General features: G+C 33.7%; 4 protein-coding genes across 9 annotated transcripts; 1 reads left to right on the top strand and 3 right to left on the bottom strand.

The window, feature by feature from the left end:
• Positions 1–969: 969 nt before the first annotated feature.
• On the bottom strand, positions 970–2,355 carry LOC137826662 (uncharacterized). The gene has a single exon (XM_068632730.2). The coding sequence runs from the start codon at positions 2,262–2,264 to the stop codon at positions 1,059–1,061; it is 1,206 nt and encodes a 401-aa protein (XP_068488831.2). The 5' UTR covers positions 2,265–2,355; the 3' UTR covers positions 970–1,058.
• Positions 2,356–3,867: 1,512 nt separating this feature from the next.
• Positions 3,868–14,931, bottom strand: LOC137826659 (hyperosmolality-gated Ca2+ permeable channel 2.3). 4 transcript variants are annotated; one of them, XM_090294248.1, is made up of 12 exons: positions 14,671–14,810; positions 13,290–13,639; positions 12,586–12,735; positions 11,327–11,390; positions 11,004–11,213; positions 10,073–10,258; positions 8,852–9,150; positions 8,150–8,426; positions 7,872–7,963; positions 4,950–5,154; positions 4,410–4,643; positions 3,868–4,167 (listed from the first exon to the last, which is right to left on the bottom strand). In XM_090294248.1, the coding sequence occupies exons 2-12, from the start codon at positions 13,568–13,570 to the stop codon at positions 4,003–4,005; spliced, it is 2,163 nt and encodes a 720-aa protein (XP_090150374.1). In that variant the 5' UTR covers positions 13,571–13,639; positions 14,671–14,810; the 3' UTR covers positions 3,868–4,002. The 4 variants fall into 4 exon arrangements, with proteins under 4 accessions (XP_090150374.1, XP_090150373.1, XP_090150371.1 ...); XM_090294247.1 differs by lacking the exons at positions 4,950–5,154; positions 7,872–7,963 and having other exon boundaries at positions 14,798–14,931; XM_090294245.1 differs by lacking the exons at positions 4,950–5,154; positions 7,872–7,963.
• A 770-nt stretch (positions 14,932–15,701) lies between these two features.
• On the top strand, positions 15,702–19,283 carry LOC137824346 (vesicle transport v-SNARE 11). 3 transcript variants are annotated; one of them, XM_068629961.2, is made up of 6 exons: positions 15,702–15,800; positions 15,950–16,056; positions 17,449–17,507; positions 17,604–17,792; positions 18,559–18,729; positions 19,006–19,283. In XM_068629961.2, exons 2-6 carry the CDS (start codon positions 15,963–15,965, stop codon positions 19,153–19,155), a joined length of 663 nt encoding a protein of 220 aa, XP_068486062.1. In that variant the 5' UTR covers positions 15,702–15,800; positions 15,950–15,962; the 3' UTR covers positions 19,156–19,283. The 3 variants fall into 3 exon arrangements, with proteins under 3 accessions (XP_068486062.1, XP_068486064.1, XP_068486063.1); XM_068629963.2 differs by having other exon boundaries at positions 18,958–19,083; XM_068629962.2 differs by having other exon boundaries at positions 15,746–15,800; positions 15,953–16,056.
• A 372-nt stretch (positions 19,284–19,655) lies between these two features.
• PME31 (pectin methylesterase 31) lies at positions 19,656–23,436 on the bottom strand. The gene is made up of 6 exons (XM_068629959.1): positions 22,953–23,436; positions 22,606–22,710; positions 22,127–22,204; positions 21,621–21,808; positions 20,416–20,589; positions 19,656–20,131 (listed from the first exon to the last, which is right to left on the bottom strand). Exons 1-6 carry the CDS (start codon positions 23,193–23,195, stop codon positions 19,969–19,971), a joined length of 951 nt encoding a protein of 316 aa, XP_068486060.1. The 5' UTR covers positions 23,196–23,436; the 3' UTR covers positions 19,656–19,968.
• Positions 23,437–23,574: the final 138 nt, after the last annotated feature.

Genomic DNA, 23,574 nt, shown 5'->3' with positions numbered 1-23,574 from the left:
ATTTCTTTTTAGACATATATTTAAAATAGTATACTACTCTCCTCTTTTGTGGCAATGATTTTGTGATTACCATGTATACCTTTTTCTTCTTTTTATTTTCAATAAATAGTTTAATTTGATTATCCTATATATGATTTTTAAAGTGATTAATGTAAAAGTCATAAATCATAATCTACGCTTAACCTTAATTAGAGAATGACTATGTTTATGAATCAACTGCACAAAATGTTTTTTTTGTTAATAAATGATTTTTATACTATTAAGTTTTTTTTTTTAATAAATGATCTTTGTATCACCAAGAGCGAGAACAATTTTAAAATATGATAAACAATATCAGAACATCCTGAACATGTCGGTCTTGTTGCTAAACCCTAAACCCAAGTAATTCATCCTCCTTTTCAAAATCTAGCTTCTCAATGTCATCGTTGTCACTACAGAAGTCAGGTTTTGAAAAGGAGGATGAATTACTTGGGTTGCAACATAACATAACTTGCCCCTACACACCTCAACACAACGGAGTTGCTGAGAGAAAGAATAGAACAATCATGGACATGAAGTGGATTCAAACCCAATATGCAACAGGTCTATGATATTGATCGAACAACATAGTTTTAAACCTATTAATTAAGATGTATATTCAAATAACAAATACTTACAGTTAGTTTAAAAAAAAAGTACGAAGACAATGAATCAATTATTCAATTAGTAGTAATTAGTAATTACTCTTTTAATAGTAGACAATGAAACAATTACTAATTACTCTTTCAATCGTCTAAGAATTTTCTTGAAATATAGTTTTGGAGCTTATATAAACTGAACAAACAAGGAAGAAAAGATGATAAGTGATGATGATTATATTAAAAATTAAAAAAATTAAAGATGCAGCTTCATTAGCAGGACATTTTTTTATACATAGTGAATGGCTAATGAAATAAATAACATATGAACTTAGGAAATAACTACACAGTATTTACTATAAAATATTTTTGATTTCATAAATCTGATGTACATAACATACATCAAAGTTACATATATGAATGAAAGCAATTGAATGGTAGCTAGTTAACACAAAAAATAGTAGGAAGATCAAGTGAATTCCATAGTAACAGTTCATCATCAATACTGGATGAAAAAGAGGGGAAAGAGCAATCCATGCCAACTGATGTTTGTGGCTCTTTCATATCCATTGCTTCTATGTATTCTTCATTCTTCTCAATACCCTCAATTTTGTTCTTGCTACAAGCCATCTTGAGGTTGGTTAGTTGATTAGAAATACAAACTCCACCTCTATTTTTGTTTCCTGATTCAAGTTTCAACTTCAAACATTCAGGTATTCCATTGAAGGCATAGAGGGAAGCTGAAGACTTCCTCTCATATTTCATTCTCTTCATGACTTCTCTAAGGATTGAAGGCTCATCACCATAGTTCTCAGGCTCCAACTGCTCCTCAATCTCTTCAGTAATCTCAAAAAGTGAATAATGGTAACTGGATGGAACAACATTGTCCAGGAACTGAAAATCCTGAGTACTCAAATCAGTTCCTTCTTCATTGTCTTCCTTTATATCAGCACTTGATGTTTGTGTCACACTGTTGAAGTCAAATTCCATTTCCATTTCTTTTTCTTTTTCCCTGCAATCATCATTTTCATTCAAACATGATTCAAGACTACTTGTGATGCAATCAATCTGTGCACTATCATTACTAAACTCATTGTTGTTTGTGCTGTAATCTTCAGAGTCATTAAGGAAATCTGAGAATTGATCCAATGTGAAATATGTTGACTCAGCTCCACGTACATCTTCTTGTTGGCTTTGTTGCTGGTTGATTGAAAGAGATGTGGAGGAGGAAGATGAAGAAAGAGTGCAAGGGTTTGTTCTAGTGTTATTATTCCTTGCTTTGAGCCTTTGAAGGAGGAGATTGGTAATCTTTGAGGGAAGAGCAGGAGTTGAGGAAGATTGAGAAGTAGGCCAGAAGTTTGTTCTAGTGTTGGCACCTCGAAGAAGGCAAGCAGCCTCATCATAGGCTCTTGCAGCTTCCTCAGCTGTATCAAAGGTGCCTAACCACACTCTTATCTTCTGAATCGTATCCTTTATCTCAGCTACCCATCTTCCTGAAGGCCTTTGTCTCACCCCAACAAATCTCTTCCTCAATCTCCTGCCACTTCCTAGTGCAGCAGCTTCCTTCATCACCTCATCCCAGGCCATGGTTTCCTCTGATGGATTTCTCTCTTCAACTTCTTCAGAAACCTTTCTCTTCCTTGCCATTTTCCTCTCACAAGTTACACTCCTTGGTTTTCTTACGGTTCTAAGTTGTTCTTTCAAGGTAAACGAGCTTGGTTTTGCTGTGATTTTTTAGTGCTTGTTTAGGCTTTTATAAGGAGGGGAAGTGTAGTGAGTGAAACCTTGGAATAGTTCAGTTTCTAGAGGGGAACAGGTCACACTGATATTGGCTCCATTTGTTTGTTTCTGTAAAATTTAGGCATTATACTGAACATTTGGCAGGTGCTCAGACTTTGTAATTGGTGCAAGCTGGTTGGATCTGGATAAAGGGTATTTGGATTTCACTTTCTGTGAACATATCTAAGAATTTAAATATGTTTTGTGCTACAGTGCTAGCTTGAATTGGTCAGTGCTACATATTAAAACAATACTTGATTTAGTATTTGTTTTAAGATTATGATTTTCACTCTGTCCATGATTTGCTCTTTCTTGCAAATTTTTCTAGGGATCAAGGAGATTTGAGACACAACTATATAAACTAATAGTAAGTAAGTCTATTCAAATGATTTTACAATGTTGTGTCATCAAACTTTGATTGATCAATAGAAAGTATTCATGGTTTGTTTACCTTAAACACTTGTAAGGAACAGAGTAAAACTTTTTCAGGATAAATTTTGGTCCATTTGGACTTATTTTATTTGTCTTGACTCAGCAAAAATAAAAATGGTCTTAACTTAATATAAACTGAAACAAATATGAAAGTTGACAATAAAACAAACACACAAAATGAATGCAAATGATAAAGTTTGAAGCACATTTGGAGGGTATTGTTCTACCCACATAACAAAGAAAGTTGTCATTGTCATATTTTTATAAAAATAAAAAATCACGATATTTGTGCTGATATATTTATATCATTCTTCTCATGTTTTAAAGCGAACTTTTCACAATAAGATATGAGATGGTGTCAATAACACTAAAATAGTATCTAATAATTAACGTAAAAAGTCTAATTTTAGCAAATAAAGAAACGAATTTTATTTCATCTTCCTATGATGCATAAGTTATAATAGATTGAAAAAATATTTCATAAACGCTTTTCAAATAGAAAAAAAAAATTAAAAAAAAACTCTCTTATATTATTCAAATTTTAATTTTTGAATAAACAAATTTAACTTGTTAGGAGTATCTTTTCAATTTTTTTTTCTAAATTTTTTTCAGAGATTACACCTTTGATATTTCTATTATCCATTGTTTTTCGAATTCAATCTATTTAATTATTTGCTTGCGATTTGGTCTGTGGCGTGTAACTTTAATTAATCTATTAATTTGACATCTAATAGTTTTTTTAAATGTTGATGTGACATTTGAGAATCAATGTGAATGTATAATAGTATCGTTTTAGCATTTTTTGTCAAATATTGGATCTATATTTATTTTATGCATAAATTAATTTTCAAAAAACTCTTAGTTTTTACAAAAGTTAATATTTAACTATACAATAAAAAAGGTATGAAAAAAATTATGCAAAAAATTAATTTTAGTTAATGAACAACTTTTTTGTTTCATTAGTATTGTGTATAGACAAGTTTTTCCCAAATGAGTGGCAACAATATTTCATGCAAATATGAAGAGGACATGCAATTACTTACACAGGATAATGAAATATAAACTGAAAGAAAGTCAGAAGTTGAAGGTACATTGTCTTATACCAGCATCACAAACCATCTGTTAAACTCTACATTGTTACTTAAAGTGAAGCCATAGGAAGCTAATTATGAACTTAAACTTCTGAGTTATTAAGTAGAGGAAGCCTGTGGCTATTACCACCCCTTCCTGAATATTTGATTGGCATCAAAGCTGGATCATTATATGCAATGGCTAACTTATCATAAAATTCAGACATGTTAGGCTCATTTTGGTCTTCTCTGTCCTTCTTGATCAAACACTGCATGCAGGAGACTTAGCTTCATCAGATTGTAAAAAAGGGAACACAACTCACAATTAAAAAAGAATAATCATCTGTAACAATGTTAAGAATGGAAAATTAAATCCTTAGCAGGGCATGCAAAAAATGCATTAGTAATAATCATAACTTCACAACTAAAGGAAATGAACAACATACAGAGATAGTAATCAACAAAAGAAAAAGTAAAATGAAATAGAATGAGTTGTCAACAACCACCATACTTCGGTAGGAAAAGCCTTGAAAATAGGAAAGAACCGTTTCCTGCAATACTCATTGAATAGAAGTGTGAGAATAGGAAGAGGCAGAATCAAGGCAGATGCCAGTGGAAGCTTCTTCTGCCCGAATATCCCAATTACTATAATGTGCATCAGTATCAATGAAAAAATTGTGCAGTTGTGCACTGTAGGCCAAAACTCTCCTCCAGTGTGGTACTTTGCCACATAAACATTTAAGAGCTGTCACAGAAACAAAAATTTAAGATATTATAAGAGCTTTAGTAATCACATGGGAAACAAATGATTGACATTTTTTCAAAGTCACAGAAACCCTCTAACAATTACAAGTTCAAAAAATGGTGTTCAGAGTTGCCATAGAGTTAGACCATATGTGACAAAAAAATTGTGATAATTTGATAACACTTATATTTGCATCTCAAATCGTCTTAAGTTTGCAAAGTGCTCACTTTTAAATATATATTATACGAGAAATCAGGAAGATAAAAGTGTATATGGAAAGAGGAAAACAAAAAACAATTTGCAAACCTGGTTTCGATAAATGATGTATCCCAAGCAAAAGTAGACTAAGAGAAATGGAAGTATTAGAGGAGCAAGGACGAAGTATGTAACACCAAGAAGATCAAAGAAAAGAATCCTGGGAATTTCCCTGTGGTAAGGAATTGATGGTGCCTCAAAATCATCAGTGTCACTATCTCCAACAAAAATTATATTAATATAGTGTTGATTTTGGCTTAATCCCAAGTCCCACATCGGTGGGTTCATTGTTTGGGAAGGAGGTTTGAGGGTTATAAATTAAACTCTTCTCCTTCACTGTTATATATCCCAATTTGTAATATCTTCTCTCATAGTAATAAAAGGGAGTTGTTTTTGCTGTGCTCGGAGATTAGGCTAAACAGGCCGAACTCCGTTAACAATTTTCGGGTGTGTTTTTCCTCTTTATCTCTTTTATTATTCCGCTTTATTTATTCAATATTATTTGTCGGGTAGCTCTGTTAGGGTTTTGTTTTAGTGGGAAAATTACCCGTTTTTCCCAACAAGTGGTATCAAGAGCCGAAGGTTCGCCTTGGGTTGTTTGAAATTATTTGTAATATTGAATATTATATTGTGAGTCTGTAATGGCAAATTCGGATCAAGAAGGGAAGGCTCTGCAAGATGCAAATGTTGCAGAAAGCAAAAGTGATGTGTTGATTGTCTCGCTTTCAGCATCATTGCATCCAGATGAGTGGATATTGGATTCAGGTTGTACCTATCATATGTGTCCCATTCGGGAATGGTTCTTTGATTTTCAAGAACTCGATGGCGGGGTTGTTTACATGGGTAATGATAATCCATGTAAGACAGTCGGGATAGGTTCAATCAAGTTGCGGAATCACGATGGATCCACCAGAATTTTGCGGGATGTACGGTACGTGCCAAAGTTGAAGAAGAATCTCATCTCATTGGGGGCTTTAGAATCTAAAGGCCTAGTTGTGACGATGCGAGATGGAATTCTTAAAGCAACTTCAGGAGCACTGGTGATGTTGAAAGGCGTGAGGAAGAACAATTTGTATTACTACCAAGGTAGTACAGTGGTGGGGACAGTAGCGGCAACAACTTCTAGCACTAAGAAGGATGCTGAGGCAACGAAGTTGTGGCATATGAGGTTGGGACATGCTGGAGAGAAATCCTTGCAAATTCTTACCAAGCAAGGATTGTTGAAAGGTACGAAGGCTTGCAAACTTGAATTTTGTGAGCATTGTGTTCTGGGAAAACAACGAAGAGTGAAGTTTGGCACTGCAATTCACAATACCAAGGGTATTCTGGATTATGTGCATTCAGATGTGTGGGGACCTGCCAAGACTCCGTCAATCGGAGGTAGGCATTATTTTGTCACTTTTGTTGATGATTTTTCCAGGAGAGTTTGGGTGTTTACTATGAAGAACAAAAATGATGTGCTTGGAATTTTCCTTAAGTGGAAAGCTCAAGTTGAAAACCAGACAGGAAGGAAGATTAAGGTTCTCCGAACAGATAATGGAGGAGAATACAAGAGTGATCCGTTCCTGAAGGTATGCCAAGATTGTGGCATAGTTCGGCACTTCACTGTTAGAAAAACACCACAGCAGAATGGGGTTTCGGAGCGTATGAACAAGACACTTGTGGAGAAAGTTCGTTGTATGTTGTCTAATGCTGAGTTAGGCAGAGAGTTTTGGGCTGAGGCTGTGACATACGCTCAACATCTCGTCAATCGTTTGCCATCATCTGCTATAGATGGCAAAACCCCGTTAGAGGTATGGTCTGGAAAACCTGCAACTGATTATGATTCTTTGCATGTTTTTGGTTCTATTGCATATTATCATGTGATTGAATCAAAGTTGGATCCACGGGCAAAGAAGGCTCTTTTCATGGGCTTTAGTCCTGGAGTGAAGGGATACCGTTTGTGGTGTCTAGAGGCAAAGAAGACGATTATCAGCAGGGATGTTACCTTTGATGAATCTGCCATGTTAAAGAAGGTAAATCCAGAAGGAGCTGATAGTACTCCACAACAGGTGGAGTGTGTTCGGAAGCAGGTGGAGTTTGAGCCGACAGTGGTGATCCCAACACGAAATACCACAAGTGACTCTCCTATGGCAGAAGAAGAGTCAGATGAGGAAGAGGTTCCTACCCAAGAATCTCAACAACAATCAGCGCCAATTGCAGTTAGAAGACAAAGACGAGATATTCAGAAGCCTGCTCGTTTCATGGATATGGTTGCCTATGCACTTCCAGTTGTTGATGACATTCCATCCACTTACCCAAAAGCCATTCTGAGTTCAGAAAGTGGTAATTGGGCGGGTGCGATGGAAGAGGAGATGCAGTCTTTGAAGAAGAACAAGACGTGGAAGTTGGCACAATTACCAAAAGGTAAGAAGGCAATTGGGTGCAAATGGGTATTTGCAAAGAAAGAAGAATTTTCTAATAAAGAAGATGTTTGCTACAAGGCAAGGTGGTTACAAGGGCCAAGTTTGAATATTGTTTAGACTTGGTTAATATTTTGCACATTTGAAGTTGGCGCCCGGAGGCGCAAATTTGAAGCACTGTAAAGTTTGTTTTTTGTTATGTTGTGAGAAGATTTGTTTTAGGTGGGACTTGAAATTAAGCCAAGGTGGAGATTTGTTGATTTTGGCTTAATCCCAAGTCCCACATCGGTGGGTTCATTGTTTGGGAAGGAGGTTTGAGGGTTATAAATTAAACTCTTCTCCTTCACTGTTATATATCCCAATTTGTAATATCTTCTCTCATAGTAATAAAAGGGAGTTGTTTTTGCTGTGCTCGGAGATTAGGCTAAACAGGCCGAACTCCGTTAACAATTTTCGGGTGTGTTTTTCCTCTTTATCTCTTTTATTATTCCGCTTTATTTATTCAATATTATTTGTCGGGTAGCTCTGTTAGGGTTTTGTTTTAGTGGGAAAATTACCCGTTTTTCCCAACATATAGTTGTAAAGAAGGGGAATCAATTGAAAGAGTTCTGATGCTATGTTAGTCCATCCGAATGTCACAACATATGCTATGAAGAATGATGCCTGCACCAGATATGTAGTACAAAATTATGAACATCTTAAAGCACAACATATGAAGCATTTTCCTCACAGCATCAACAAATAAGCCTAAATTTTCATTTCAAGGAAAAGTATTCCCTCAATATGGTGAGATCTATAGAAAATATTGCAGAAGTTTGTTTAGTTTGTGAAACAAGTAATTGTTCTCACCTGTGCTGGTACAGCTTCAGCTAGTACTCTGGGAAACTCTTTGGGCTCGAGAAAGACAGTCAATCGATAGAAAACTGACCCTGATAATACATTTGTAAAGAAAATGTTCCATATAGTGAACCATAATACTTTAGTGCATGCACTTTTTTGTATCTGACTCCATGATATGCATCCTTGCAAGGATGAAAGCATAATCATAATAGGTGGCACAAAGGACAGAAACATCTGAAGAATCAGAATAGGAAGGTATCCTGTTATAACTTGGGTGACAATTGCCCTGCAACAAGCAGACAGAGGAAGCTCTACTTTAGTTGCCATTCCAAACAGTTACTGTTTCTCATAAAAAAAGACAAACCATTCTTGCAACTTACAAGCCGTCAAAGTGGAATCAAAATCCTTAAAATTTCATTATACATCCAATTGTGCAACTAGGTACGCGCACTGATACTAGTTCACAAAATCCACCTATCTAATCCAATAAACCTTTTACACCGTCCTCTCAGATAAGTTTATTTCTTCCTCACCTTTATACTTTCTTTTACTACTCTTATAATGTAAAAAATATCATCATAATATATTTAGAATATATTTTCGATTATATAATTTAGAATATTCAGATTACATGGTCCTTTATAGATTACATAGTCTAAAACAAGATTAGATTGTATAATTCTAAATTGTAAGATTACATTTCCTACTTACGTTCTCAATATGCATTTCAGAGCAGGGAACATGGTTTCCAACTGCTCAAGATGGCTAAGACCTTGTACTAGAGCAACTGGGATTAAAAATAGAATTGTAAGAACATTGCAGGCAACATAAGCCACCAGCTTGCTGATCCATCTTCTAATGAATGTGACAGAAAAGAAAGGCCAATAAACATCTTGAGGCTCTGGAGCTTGCTCAGTAATCCAGTGTGTAGGGTTGACACTTCCTTGAATGTTTAGAGCTATTGCAGCACCAAATCGTGACTTAAATGAGACAAAGGCAGCAGGAACTTCCTTTTAAATTGAAAGAGTTGTTAAAAAGTGCATATATATTAGATATTCAATTTAACCATGAAAATTTATATCTACTGCAGGATAGAATATTTAGATACAAAAGCTTTTTATAACGGATATCTACTATTCAACCGATAGGTTAAGGAGAAAACAAAGGTTGATCAAAACCAAGCCTGATTACATGAGTCACAAGACTGATTTATTTTTATTGGTCTGAGTTTGACATTGAGTAATAAATGGGTACATCAAGTCTTATTTCCAATAAAACAAAGAAAATTTCAGTTTGGCATGTGGTTGACAGTATTGGAATTCATTGTTCCACGCTCAAACCAAATGCATCTTTAATGCTTCTTTTTGTTTTTATTTTCTTCTAGACAAATTTGTGCCAAATGATTTATTTATACAGTTGACTCTACTTCTCCCTATATGATGCAAGTTTTTTCCACTCCTTTGATTTTCTTTCTGTCCACATTGAGGTTTTACTATTTAAGAGAGACTAAATCTTAAGGTAGAATCATAATTCCTGTGGTGTAAGCATACAATAAATCAAGTGTCTATTTATTGGTCAACAAGACCAAGCAAAATGTGTAACATCAATCCATAGAAAAGTCGGTTTAGACACCTTCATTCTTGTATTTCCTTTTTTCCTTATTCATATTTTATTTCTCCAATCTAATTTAATATAGATCTTCAATTGGAGTTGTACAGATGTTGTGTTGGTGTTAAAAAGATATGTAAGAATGAACAGAATCAATTATGAACAACACAATTTGGGTAATATTTTCACTTACTGATGATTTTATGTAAATTGATTATTTAATGAAAATTATCACCAATTATTTGCTTTATTCTCATATAGGGTGTAAACCACACTACATATTAAACAACCCTAAAAAATTAATAGATATGATAGATAAATTACCTTTCCTGCCACTGAACACTGTTCTATTCTCACATTGTCTGCAATGTCTCCCAATGTCTTTTCATAATGATCTAACATATCAACTTTATGCCCAAAAAGTCCCAAACATCCATCACGCCTTTGCCGTTGAGGAGTATTGTCTTTATTCAGTTGGGTAAGCCTTTTGTACAGTCTCTCTGCATCTGTCTGTGAGGAATATAGTTTAATAAGAAACGAGTATAATATAGACCTACAGGCAATATTGAAAAAAATAACTGAAGTTAGATACAATACAACTATACATTTCTAAGAGCATCCACACTTTGGTTTCTTATTCCCATTGGAGATCTCTAAGAAGTTCAAAACTTTACAGTAAAAAATATTTAAATCCAGACCCACCATCATCCCTCTGCCTCCAAAAAGAGAGAATTCTTGGCCTCTCTGGCTTTCAGCTCATTGGTGTTCACAGGAAGTTTAGAATGGTATGAACTCACTAGCTGTTATTTTATTCGGTTTTTCTGTTCTCGTGTTTGCTTTTAATTTTAGGAATGTTCCTGATTTCCGACCATATTTCTTTTTCTCTTAATGGATTGTAGATATTGAGAAGACATATATACTTTAAGTATTTAAGTATTAAGAAGTGGACTTTAAGTCTAATTGAAACTCATAAAATCGGTGGCATGATAAGTCCAACAAACAATTCATAGGATCAAATCGAAATGGCTCTGATACTATATTAAGAAGTGAACTTTAAACCTAACTCGACCTCATAAAACCAGCTTATAAGGTGAGGTTTGCACCTACTTATATACTATGAAATATTCTAATTTCTAGTCCATATAAGATTTCCAGATCAAGAATTTGAGTTAACAATAGACAACTTAAAAAACAAAATTAAGCAAATGTCAAGAGAAACTATTTAAACCAATTAAAGCTCCATGAAACTGCTTACAACTAGAATTTGAAGTTTACTGCTTCGACGAACAACCGCATGTGAATGATAAGTAGAAGGGTGATACTCCTGGAAGAAGTGCTCAACAATATCGCTACAATTGCTTCCAACTGGAACAGGAATACCTCTTACTAATATACTAAAGTGATGAGGCTCAGGCTTGGATGAATAGAAACAAGCAATTCTTTTTGATGAAATATACTCATACTCCTGCATATGGCAATAAACATCAAGCATGAAATTCAATCACTGTATTTTTGTCATTTAGCAAAGCTGGAAAAATCATGTGCATGTAGAAAGCAATTTGAACAAAAACTACTTACATAATAAAGAAGAATGCAGACAACTCCAGTGAAGACATATGCGGCACAAAAGTGAATCCATAACCTTGCGAAAGGCCAAATCTAGCGATCAGAGTTACCATGTTATGATATAGATAAAAATCATTAGCACTCATGAGGAAATCTTTTCATTCTCACAAATGGTGTAATTACAACAAACAAATATATTTTTGTCACAAGTGCTGGGATGAACTTGCATATTTTGGGGAAGAAAAATAGTAACTAAAAACAAGGACTACCCAATATAAATGCATGACAGTGGTAAATCAGAACTTCCTCTTCCATTCATACAGGGAACAGAGTGATCAGATGAAGAGTTGAAACCACAATGGTATACCTTTAATGGAGAAATGAAAAAGGGAATGAGAGGCTAACTATTGAATGCAGCCAGCAACCTGATGGAGAGGTGAACCATCTAGTAATATGTTATAATACTACATGATAAAATCAACACATAATGGTATGAGATTACATAAACCGAATTCTCTTGACATACCTAGAAGTTTTCCCCTTCCAGCGTTTAGTGATAAGATGAATGGATCAATCCTATTTTCTCATAAAGATTTCTTTCTAACACTTTAGCTAAAACAAATTTTTAAAATATTTTGTAGTGGACTTTCATGGTGCTGGAACTCTAAAACATCAAGTAGGTTTCTTTCTGGACCAGTCTTCACCCTATTGGACAGTCTTCCATAAAGTTAGCAGACTGTACACAATAGATGTGACGAGTCTTTGAAATAGTTAAAATGTTGATATCCTTCAATTCATAACTAGGTAACTAAAAGCAAGATTATCTATTTATGCCGAGTGAGAAGGATTTTTCTAAGTCTCAAACATAGATCGAAGCATTGTATACAACCAGCAGCAAGTTAAAAGAACATAATCCATAAGATTGTCTTCATAACACATCCATAGCTGGTTTTATACCTTTTAAGCACTTCAATCCCACCATGCAAGTGAAAAAGTAAAAGAAGAGTATACTTTGGTCTAATTCACGTAAGCACGATGAAAAAAATAGCATATGTTGTTGCTTCAATTCTACTCATCACAAAACACATCCCAATATTTCATATAAACGTAGAATAAACTTTACATATATGAGATTCATCAATCAAAGAAACGAGACTTCTTAAATTTGATGTTGAAACAAAAATATTAAGTTAATAATTCATATAGGGCTGATATTTATAAGAAATAATAATACCTAAAGAGTTAAGACCATCTTGATCAATAATATTCACCTGTTTGAACCATTGTTGACATTTGAAATACTGAAGGAATCCAAAGATTTGTTTTGAAAATCAGATTCATCACGAAGCTGACTCCCCATACAATTAATTGGAAGAAGAATGAGTAGCCCCACAATTCCACCAAAAGTAAATATTTTTAAACTGCACAATGTACAAAGAGGAAAAACATTAGTAAGCAAAAGAAGTGATCATGTTTTGACAGCAGGACGTTTTATACTCTTTTGGACTGTGTTCATGTTTCTTAGCACAATTATTTTTTTTAACAGGGTTGGAACATCTTTAAATGTTTCAATTAATTCTTTCATTTCTTACCAATAAAAAAACGAAAGAAGTATCCCTTCAAAAACATACAACATGGTGACAGAAAATTGAAAGACCAGTATATATTTTGAAGAAATGTTGATATAAAAGTAGTCAGAGAGACAGTGATCACTGATAAAATTTAGTCTGAGTTAACTAATGAATACACATTTGAATTAAATTTACTACAACAAAGGGAATCCAGTTCTGATGCAGAAACCACATATACATGTTTACCTTTATGTATGAACTTGCATAAACATAGATAAGTTCCACTCATGATGTTGGAATGTCCATCAAAATTAGTAAAAGAGGCTTGGTTAGCCAATGCAATGAGTTTTAAAAAAATGACATGAAAGTTCTTTAAATCTAGCCATTTGAATAATTTAAAACACCTGAAGACAAATATGCGCATAAAGACAAAAGCGTCTAAGCCAGCAGTTGATAAAAATTCTTCTTCAGTGGTCTCCCATGCTTCTCTGGCCCAATCAGTAGTAGCTAATAAACGTTCCAAGTTAGATTGACCACCCTCTTGACGTTTTCTTTCAAAAACTAAGCGTGGAGCATAGACACTAAGATTACAAGGTTGTTTCCTCAATATAGAGTAGAGGGTGAAAAATATAAAACATAGCCCAAGGTTAATTCCAACTGAAGTTAGAAGAGCAGCAAGAATCATTATTGAAATCTGCTTCAAAACCAGCAGATCAACTCTGTGTAACTCACAACACAACAGCAGTCGTGACTCCTGAAATCAAATAAATGGAACTGTCAATAGTTGAATCGTAACAAGATTGTCTCTTTGAACAAAATCACCTCAAAAAATAAGGACGAAAAAAACTGTGACTTAGAAAAAATTTAAGAAAATTGGCCATTGAAATGCACTATGAGCTAAAGGATATTGAGCTTTCCACACAATAAACGAAGTGCATAACATGCATACGAGGACTACAAACCCCATTGTCCTTCTGCTGTTAAAACTTAGATAGTAGAGAACATTATGATGGTATAGATGAAGTTTTGGACTTTCAAAAGTTATAAGTATTATATAGCCTTAACGTTTATACTAATGTCTGATGCTAATTATACAAGTTCAAAATCGAGTTTATAAGTGGAGGGTAGCCTCCACCTATAGTCAAATTCAAATTCCAATAATGTTCTTATATTGCATCAGCCATCACCAACATTTTTGAGTCTATACACATGTATACAGCCAATGCAATGGACTGATTAATTATTAAACTTTACTGGTATCTTGCAAACAATCGTTCAATTATTAAATTGAAAATCTAGAAACAAAAACTTTGAGACATTCTAAGTCTATAGGAAAACACTATATAATTGTGACTCAGTGAGCATTACAGGTTACCTTACACCCAGAAGAAAGTTTATCATTTCACAAACCCCAAGAACTCCATTAAGGGTACAAATCTTCGTCAAAAGCAATCTTAAAAACTTTCCATTAATTTACATCCATTAATTCAACATGAAGATAGAACTGTACAAGGTCGATACAAGATAGCGGCTCCAGATTTCAAAAGGTCTGCCAGATATATTCACATATCACAAAACAGATCTACATCAAAAGATTTCTTTATACAATTTCTAACAAAACTTCCTGTAACCATACATCATGCAAGGATATGTTGCTTTGCAAACTTTTGTTAGTTATGTTATGATAACAACCAATTGGGTAGATTTCATATTAAAACAAAATGATATATGTATGAAGTATGGACCAAATGATAGAAATTGAAGAGTTTGTGGAAAGAGAGAAACCTGGCTATGAAAGCATCACTGAGTACAGTTGCGGGAAAGATTCATGATACAAATGCAAGGAAGGAATTTGTGTATATGTGAATATGAACAACATGGTACCCGACAAAAAAAAAACAAAATAAACTACCGATCAAGTTTGCTCTCCCGCCTTTTTTGGTGGCGATGATGAAACCCCACAGAAACATCCACTTGTCAATGCCTGGTTTGTTTTGCGTTGGAATCTTATATTTTTCTTGAACCCAAATGAACATTGCTTCAAGGCTTTTGAGACTACGTGTTCCAGAGGACATGCGAAAGTTCCTTAAAGCCATATTCGTTCGTGGACAATAGTGTTTTTGGGATAAGTTTAATATTCATGCAACAGTGGGAGTCTAAAGATGGTTAAATTATATTTATTTTATTTTAAGATTTATTTTGATTTTGTATCTTAAAAAATAACTTACTTTGATTATTTATCTTTTGAATTCAGGTCAATGATTATTATAAAATAGTAATTAATTTCAACTCTAAAACACTATTTGAATTTAACTTGTTCGAAATTATTTATTCTATAATGTGAGGGATTTATATATCAAAATTAATACACAAAACAAATTATGATGTCCAAGTAAAATAGAATCATATTAAATATAAATAAAATCTTAAATTTTTTTTATTAAAATGTTAAAAATAATATTTAAAATTATCTTATTTATATTAAATAGTCAATATAATACTTAATTAATTAAATATAAAGAATTAATCATTTTAATTTTGAATTTTTTTCTGAAATATGTTATTTAATAATGTTCATTTTAAATTAACCATACATAATATTAAATACTAAAAAAATGTAAAAAATAGACAATGGTTCCAATATTCCTTTAATAGTACTTAAAAATTAAACAATATAATAATAATAATAATAATAATACTAAAAAATATAGTGGAGCCACAAATATTATTCCATAACAGGTGTTATCTACGCAAGTGTCCACGTACACAATCCACGTCAGTCCCATAAAAAAAACATGCAAAGCTGCCACATCATCATCGTTCTCCTTCTCTTCATATCCTTCTCCTTTCCTCAGAAACCAATAAACCAACACACTCTGCTCCTAACTTTCTCACGTTTTCCACTCAAATTTCAGGTAACCTCTGCATCAATCCTTAATTTCATCAATCTGTCTTTCAGTCTAGTTAAGTAAATCTTCTTGTTCCTATCAGAAGGTTCTGGATTCTCTTCTTGTTTTCTAAATTGGGTAATTTTTTAATGACATTGAAATTTTATTGTTCAAAGGAGGTTGAAGAGAATGAGTAACGAGTTGGAGGGGTATGAGCGTAAATACTGTCAGCTTTCAGCAAAACTATCAAAAGCATGCATTGAAGCTGCTGCTACTCATGGAGGTACTTAAGATTCATTTTCATCTTTGCTATTTTGATTACATATATTGTTATATACATTGGTTTTTGTTTTTTTTGTGTGAAAATATTTATAGTTATAATTAGTAAGTATTGCAATGTTTTAATTAAATAGTTCATAGAGATAATTGAATTAAATCAAAGCACAATCTTTGTGTCTATAGGCATGGTGTTTTCAAATTCAACTCAAATTTAAGTAATTGAATTTAGAGAAAATATATTTACTTTATGGATCTTATTTTGGTAAAGATTTCTATTAGTTTATGTTTAACTATTATGAAATTTAGGAGTGTTTTTTTAGATATTTTTTTCGGAGAAGTTTGACCTGGTCTTTTTCAATTATCATAATTGGATGAACTCACGATTTTCTAATTTGCTTAATCTAAGTATAATGAAGAGGATTGTGTTCTCATAATATCAAAGTTTATTTTTTATAAAAACAATTATGACATTGTGGAAGGGTGAATTTACAAATAATTAACATATTTTAAAGAAAAAAACACTTTTTGTTCAGAAGGATATCAATTCATATCTTTTGTTTTAGATAAGGAAATAACATAGATTATGTCATGGAATTATAGTTTCGTGCGACTTACAAATGAATTAGATATTTATTTGGCTAAATCAATGTGTTAAATAATGAACAAGGTTTGGTGTCTCTTTGAATAAAAATAAATAAATAAACATGTCCTTACTAAGATATTTTGTAAAAAAAATAAAATAGTAAGGATCTTTATTCCTAGAAAAATGGCAACATGAGCTTTTAAAAGTTTGAAAGCCACTAATTCAACAAAGTTTTAATTTGTCTTACTTAAATAACCATTTTTTTCGACTTAAGTTATACTTGAAATAAGATAATTACCACTTTTAACTTCAATTTAGCTTCTATTTAATTAAAATACTGTTTTTGTTTAAATTCTAACGGGTAATACAATTTTAATATTAATGTTACATACTTTAAAATTAAGTTTAAATGACCCAATCTAAACAGCTAATTAATCTTCTTCTTGCTAATAAGTATTATAGTTCTTTCAAACTAATCTTTCTTTATCCTTGATTTATCTTACTGCTCTCTTAACTTCAAAATGACAACAAAATTTATCAAGAAGAAACAAATAATTGAAACTTATGATTTCATTGTATAGCAATGTGTGCGTGTTATATACATATATACACACACACATATATATATATACACACACACATATATATACACACACATATATATACACACATATATATACACATACATATATACATACATACATATATATATATATATATATATGCACACACATATACCTTTTTATATATGTGTATATGCACTATATATGCATATATATTTTTTAAATTTGTATATTCCTGTTCAATCTGCAGAGCTAAAGAAACAAAAAGTTTCAGAAATAAAGGAGGGAATTGAGGAGGCAGAAGCTTTGGTATCCTCATCACTTTGTATTATTTTGGTTAGAAAAGCTTCCTTTATTTCCTCTCTATTCTGGCTTTCTGATATGTTGGTGCTTGTGAATTTGTAGATTCGAAAAATGGACCTTGTGGCAAGAAGTTTCCAGTCAGATTTTAAGGCTGTGCTTCTTGCTAAGGTGAGGGAGTACAAAGCAGATCTGAACCACATTAAAGGAGAAGTGAAGAAAATTGTATCTGGTGTGTTAAACCCTTCTGCACGGGATGAGTTGTTAGAATCGAACATGACAAATGTTATGCAGGTATATTTTTGAGTTAACATCTGTTACAGATGTTAAAGGTTAATCCACTGTCTTGTTTAACCACAATGAGGCAACAATTTGGTCCTCCTTTTCCTTAATGGTTATGTTTATGCACTAATTGGTTAAGTAGTGGCTACTGTTGCTAATGTGTTTCCTGTGAAAAGAACAAGTTGTGTTTTCCCCATCTTCTAGTGAAGCATATTCAAGTAAAACAACAACAAAAAAATACAAACTTATTTTAAGGGCAAGTATAAAATTTACTGTCCGGAAAGATTATTAAACATTTAAGAACAGTTGTCACGGATTGATTTTGCTAATTTTGTGGATTGTATTGAAAATTTTAAGTAAAGAATAAAACTTTGGATGCATATTGATGTATGTTAAATTAAATTAGATTAGCACAGAGATGTATCAGATATTCTATTATGATTGGTAAAACTTAATTAGAAAACATTAAGGATTATGAAGTTATCATATGATGACTGATGGTAAATATACCATTTTGCTACCAAGCATAATTAAATCACAGAGATAACTTCATCCACTATGGTAGTTATGGATGGAAAGGGAGATTTAGGTTAAATTAAAATTGTCATCTTTACAAAAAAATGGTGATAATTTCAGTCCTAGAGTGGAAAATAACATTTTAACTGGTTGATAAGTGATAGTAGATTTTGAGATTGATTAGGGGGATTCAATCTGAACACTCATGTTTCTTGGAACGACACCACCAATCTGATACTTATTGCTACTATGAATGCAATAGGCATCAACTGATCACAGAGAAAGATTAATGACATCAACAGAAAGGTTGAACAGGTCTAGTGACGGAATTAAGGACAGTAGAAGAACAATGTTGGAAACAGAAGATGTGGGCGTCATGATTCTTCAAGATCTGCATTCCCAGAGACAATCTCTGCTGCATGCACATCACACGGTAACTCTCCCTCTTGCTTTAACCCTTTTTGTGTTTTCTTTTAGCAACAAGATGCTTTTCAAAATTTACTTTCATATAGTGGTAAATTACAAACTTTGATATGCAGCATTTATCTGGATTGTACCCTTTAGACTTTTTAGTATTGCGAGAAATCGCTTGTCAGAATTTATGTTCTTGCCAACTCTAATATGTGATTGTGTTTGTCTTTTATTAACTTTCTGCACATAGGTTTTATATTCGCACTTCAACCACTGATGGCTGTATACCCTCATGCAGCTTCATGGAGTGGATGATAACATAGGCAAGAGCAAGAAAATTTTGTCTAACATATCAACAAGGATGAACAAGAACAAGTGTATTATCAGCACCGTTGTTGTGGTCCTGATAGTTGTTATCACCTTGATTCTGTACTTCAAGCTTTCTTAATAGCCAATACCAGACCATTACTCTTTTAATCATAGACAGTCCATTCTCAAATTTCTACTATTACAAGTTTATTGACAGCGGTAACATAATCAACCTAACATTAGTGGTAGAATGACACATTTAGGAAATGAGAAACTCCAAGAAAGGTGTTTCCCTTTGTTTCCTAAATTAATAAATCTGTTCTACTCTAGCTATTTGTTTGTTACCAACAGAATTGTGAAAAATTATGAAGTTATTTCCACCAATTGTCCTATTTTACAGCTTAATAATACACCTAGATATTAATACTTTGTGCTGTTTAATTTGAGCCGAATAAGTAAAATAAGATCGAATAAATTAAAAAAACTATCATGTATGAACTGATTAAAACTAACTGCAAACCAAGTTAAACCATGCTAACTCAAATAGTACTTGGTTCACCCAAAGTACTGACCAGATAATCATCCGAACTCAAATAACCGATGTGTGCTTATGTTGAATTGGTTCTGATCTGATGCCCATTTTCTGGCCTGAATCGATTTTGGAAAATATTTTAAAACAACTCAATCTGAGTCTGAAACTAGAGTCTCAAGAACGAATTCCTACAATGGCAACCACTAAAGCACATCTATATTTTGCATGTGAAAGACTTTTCTATTTATTACACATTCACACAACTTTTTAATGAAGGAAATATAACCTCTTGGGAGAAACGCATCACGTCAGACGGATGCAAACAAGGCATATTTTCTTAAGCAAACAAACAAAATATTTTATGCGTGCAAACTGTGTATGGCTGTTTGGAACATTCTCATCAAGGGTCCTTACTAATTTTCATGCAGAGTATGGAATTCTGAGGGCCATCTTTTGAGCAAGCCAAGGTTTCTCTGGTTCTGGATCGATGAAAGGATGTGTGAGGAACTGCAAAGCTTCTTCATCCAACAATTCTCTACACCATGTTACTCGCTTCGGTGGAGAGCAACCAGGTCCAAAACACCTATAGTTATGATAAAATTACTTCAAACTTATTTAACTCAGCAAACAAATTTTGCATTTAAGGCAAGTAAAAAGTGTTTCCATCAGCATATTCATGGTGTCAGCACAACACATTACATTCTTTATTCAAATCAAACTCCTTAATTTTGAATCTTCGGCCAACATGAAGCAGTTCACTATCTCAATATGATCTACATTTATACATTATAATTGTTGCAGTATTCTACAACTGTTTGATACCCTGCAAAGCATAAACAATGTAAAACGGAATGTGACATGAACTACCTGTATTCATAAAAGCAAGCACTTCTCTCATTCTCCATTTTCCCCCAGTTATCCCAGCCAACATGTTTTATACACTGATCCATGTAAGTGTATGCAAAGACCACCCTTCCGAAAGGGCCCCACGGTCGCCCAAGATATGCATAAGAATTTCCTCCATTACCTGTGATAACGCATCTGCAATGGCACCAAAGACCACTCGGGTAAAATACTTATGAGGAACCAAATGGTCCAGAATATTTATATATTTAAAGATTTCTTGAATAGGGAGATCTGCAGCCAATGAATTACAGAAAGTACTGGCCATACATGATTTTACTTGTAAACCAATTGAAAAAGAAATATGGGAACATAAAATATATTAATATCATAGTTCATAACAAGTATTCATAGAGTAAGTTCCAAGTCTCAAAGGACTTCCAAGCCTGGAACAGTAAAATGCAGTTATGTAGATTTATAGAAACAACAAGGCAGAAATGATACTGATTCATGAATTAAATTGCTTAAAAAGACAACTTCACCCTTATGAGTTAAACCATTCCTATTAATCAATCATAAGCCTAGGGAGATAGACCCTTGTGAAAGACAGGGTATCTTGTTAATCACCTGTGCCTTTCGGTCACGATCGGGTCGAAACCGATCGTGTGGATCGGGTCTTTTCGGTCCAATGAGTCGGGACCAATAGACACAATAAGGTTGGGTTTGGCAGATAATGGGTACTTTGAATGTTACGCGGATTTAATAACGAAAAAACATAAACTACGAATATAACTGCACTGTTCGGTTTAAACAGGCTTTTGGACCAGTTGGATTGGGTATGGTAAGTCGGGTCGAGTTCCCAAAAGTCCAAAGGAAGTCTTAATATTTGATACGTCTATATCAGTTAATTATGGTTTTTTTTCAGCACAAAATTAGCAAAAACATAACCAGAGGTACATCATCACTCCTGAATATTGGGGATATACCGACAGTTTAAAATGTTCTTACAATTTCATGCAGAAGGATCTACGGCGAGTGCCATAAAAGGAGCCATGAGACTCCGAACAAATGTAAGTATTATTTTATGTGATAGATACTACACTGATATTTTGTACTCTTTCACTGACTTTATAGTCGAAAAACAAATCACGAAGAAATAATTTAAATTAAATTTACAAAAGGCTCTAACTCCTAAAAGCCTTAACACTGGAAAGTGATCAGTTACACACCTTAAGAATACATAACCAGTTGTTTCCTGTGATGATTTTCTGCTCTGTGCAGTTATGAAGCCCTCAGACTTGCAATGGATATGACAATTCTCCAAAAGTGCAGTGCTATTACCAAAGATGAAGTCCACACTTCCTTCAATGTAACAATCTTTCAAATATTGTTTACCGTAATGCAAGTACAATGTGTCCTGCACCGCAGTCATTGAAGAAATTTATCCATTGTAGCTTTGATAAAATATCCTTAATGAAACAGAATAGGGGGATTGAACGTAAAACCAGATAGTCTACTGATCATGGTCCCAAGTTAATTTAATATACCACTCTTTTCAAGAGAATGAGCCAGAAAAGTAACAATCATAACTTGCACAGGAACACATCCATCAAACAAATCATCACTAACGCACTTCAAATTATTTTCAGCAATTCAACATACGTATATCACCGACACACAATCATGCCATGAAGACCCAAAGCTATATAAAATGACATCGAGACATTGGAGCTACCTGCCATCCAAGGAACCTACAATTGTAGAAGGCACATCGATCTGCTGTTACTCTAATTGCAACTGCTTGCCCCGAACCCTGTCAAAAGAGAAGGAAAAGGAAGGATCACTATATAAGGTCTAACATAGTTCCTACCTGTAAAAATATGTTTTGTCTCCATTAAACTTAATGCAGAAACAAATTGGGTTATTGGTGTTTAAAGCAGCAATACCAAATCATCTAAAGAATTTACAACCGGATAATTGCCAATCAAAAGAATAAATGCCAAAGGATCTGAATGCTCTATCTACAACAATAAGTAGATCCAAAAATGAAAAGCGTCTAATTACCGGTATTCTTTCTATTAAATAAACTAATTGTAAGTAAGACAATGACAGGCCATTTACATGTATCAACATGTCAACCACTGACAAAGGGGAGGGTAGTACAAAGAAAAACCTTGAAAACAGTGAAATTTTACAACACAAGCAATGCATTACCTGAGGGGCAGAATTCTCAAAAGTAATATTCTCAGCAATAAAGTCCTCCCCTTCCACAATGGTACTTCCACAACCGAAGGTCCCAGTCCCTATCATCCTCGCAGGCTGAAAAAAAAGCCAACAAACAAAAATGTTTGTTTTTTCACACATACCCACTAATTCAAATGAACAATTTCGACACACACCCATTAACCCTCTATTCAAATGAAGAAATGATCAAAACAAATTAACAATTTTGACAAACAACCAGTAACCCAAACGACGATAGCATAAAAAAAATGAACAGTTTTGACACATGCCCACAGACCCATCTGAGGAAAAAGTCGAAGAGAAGAACTGGTGCGTACTTGATGGTGATTGATTCCGGCGGCAGTGTTGTTCCAGGTAAGCACAGTTTCCTCAGGGGACAGAGCAGCGAGAGTGATGAAATTCTTGGTTTTGGGGATGTACACCGGCTGTGGGTAGATTCCCGGCGAGACCCGAATCACCGTCCGGCGAATGTTGCCAAGTGGCACGGCGTCGATCGCCTCCTGCACCGTTAGGAAATCAGCGGTTCCGTCCAGTGAAACCCTGATTACGAACGCTGCCATTCTGTAAAGCGAGAGAGAGAAGAGAGATTTTGGTGACAAAGAAAACGCACGGAAGGTATCGTCACAACATCTCTTTGTATTATGTCAAACCATAATGAGAAACCACTGCATGAAGTAATCTATTTCATCTGGCGGCTAATTCAAGATGACTAATATATTCACAACTTGCATCAACCTATCACCTCATTTTTCACTCTAAAATTTCAGTTTTTTTTTCTGATGAAATGACAAAAATGTTTTTCTGATGGAATTATTTTAGTACACTTCATAAAGAGAATGGTTCTAATTCTACATTTGACAAACTATTTCATATTTAAAATTTAAAATATTTAGTATTAAAAATAAAATAAAATAAAAAGATTTCAATTAATTATAAAAA

This window comes from Phaseolus vulgaris, chromosome 8, assembly GCF_051622355.1.
Source record: "Phaseolus vulgaris cultivar YP4 chromosome 8, ASM5162235v1, whole genome shotgun sequence".
Classification (NCBI taxonomy): domain Eukaryota; kingdom Viridiplantae; phylum Streptophyta; class Magnoliopsida; order Fabales; family Fabaceae; genus Phaseolus; species Phaseolus vulgaris.
Note: the sequence above shows the minus strand (reverse complement) of the source record. Positions and strands in the feature narration are given on the sequence as shown.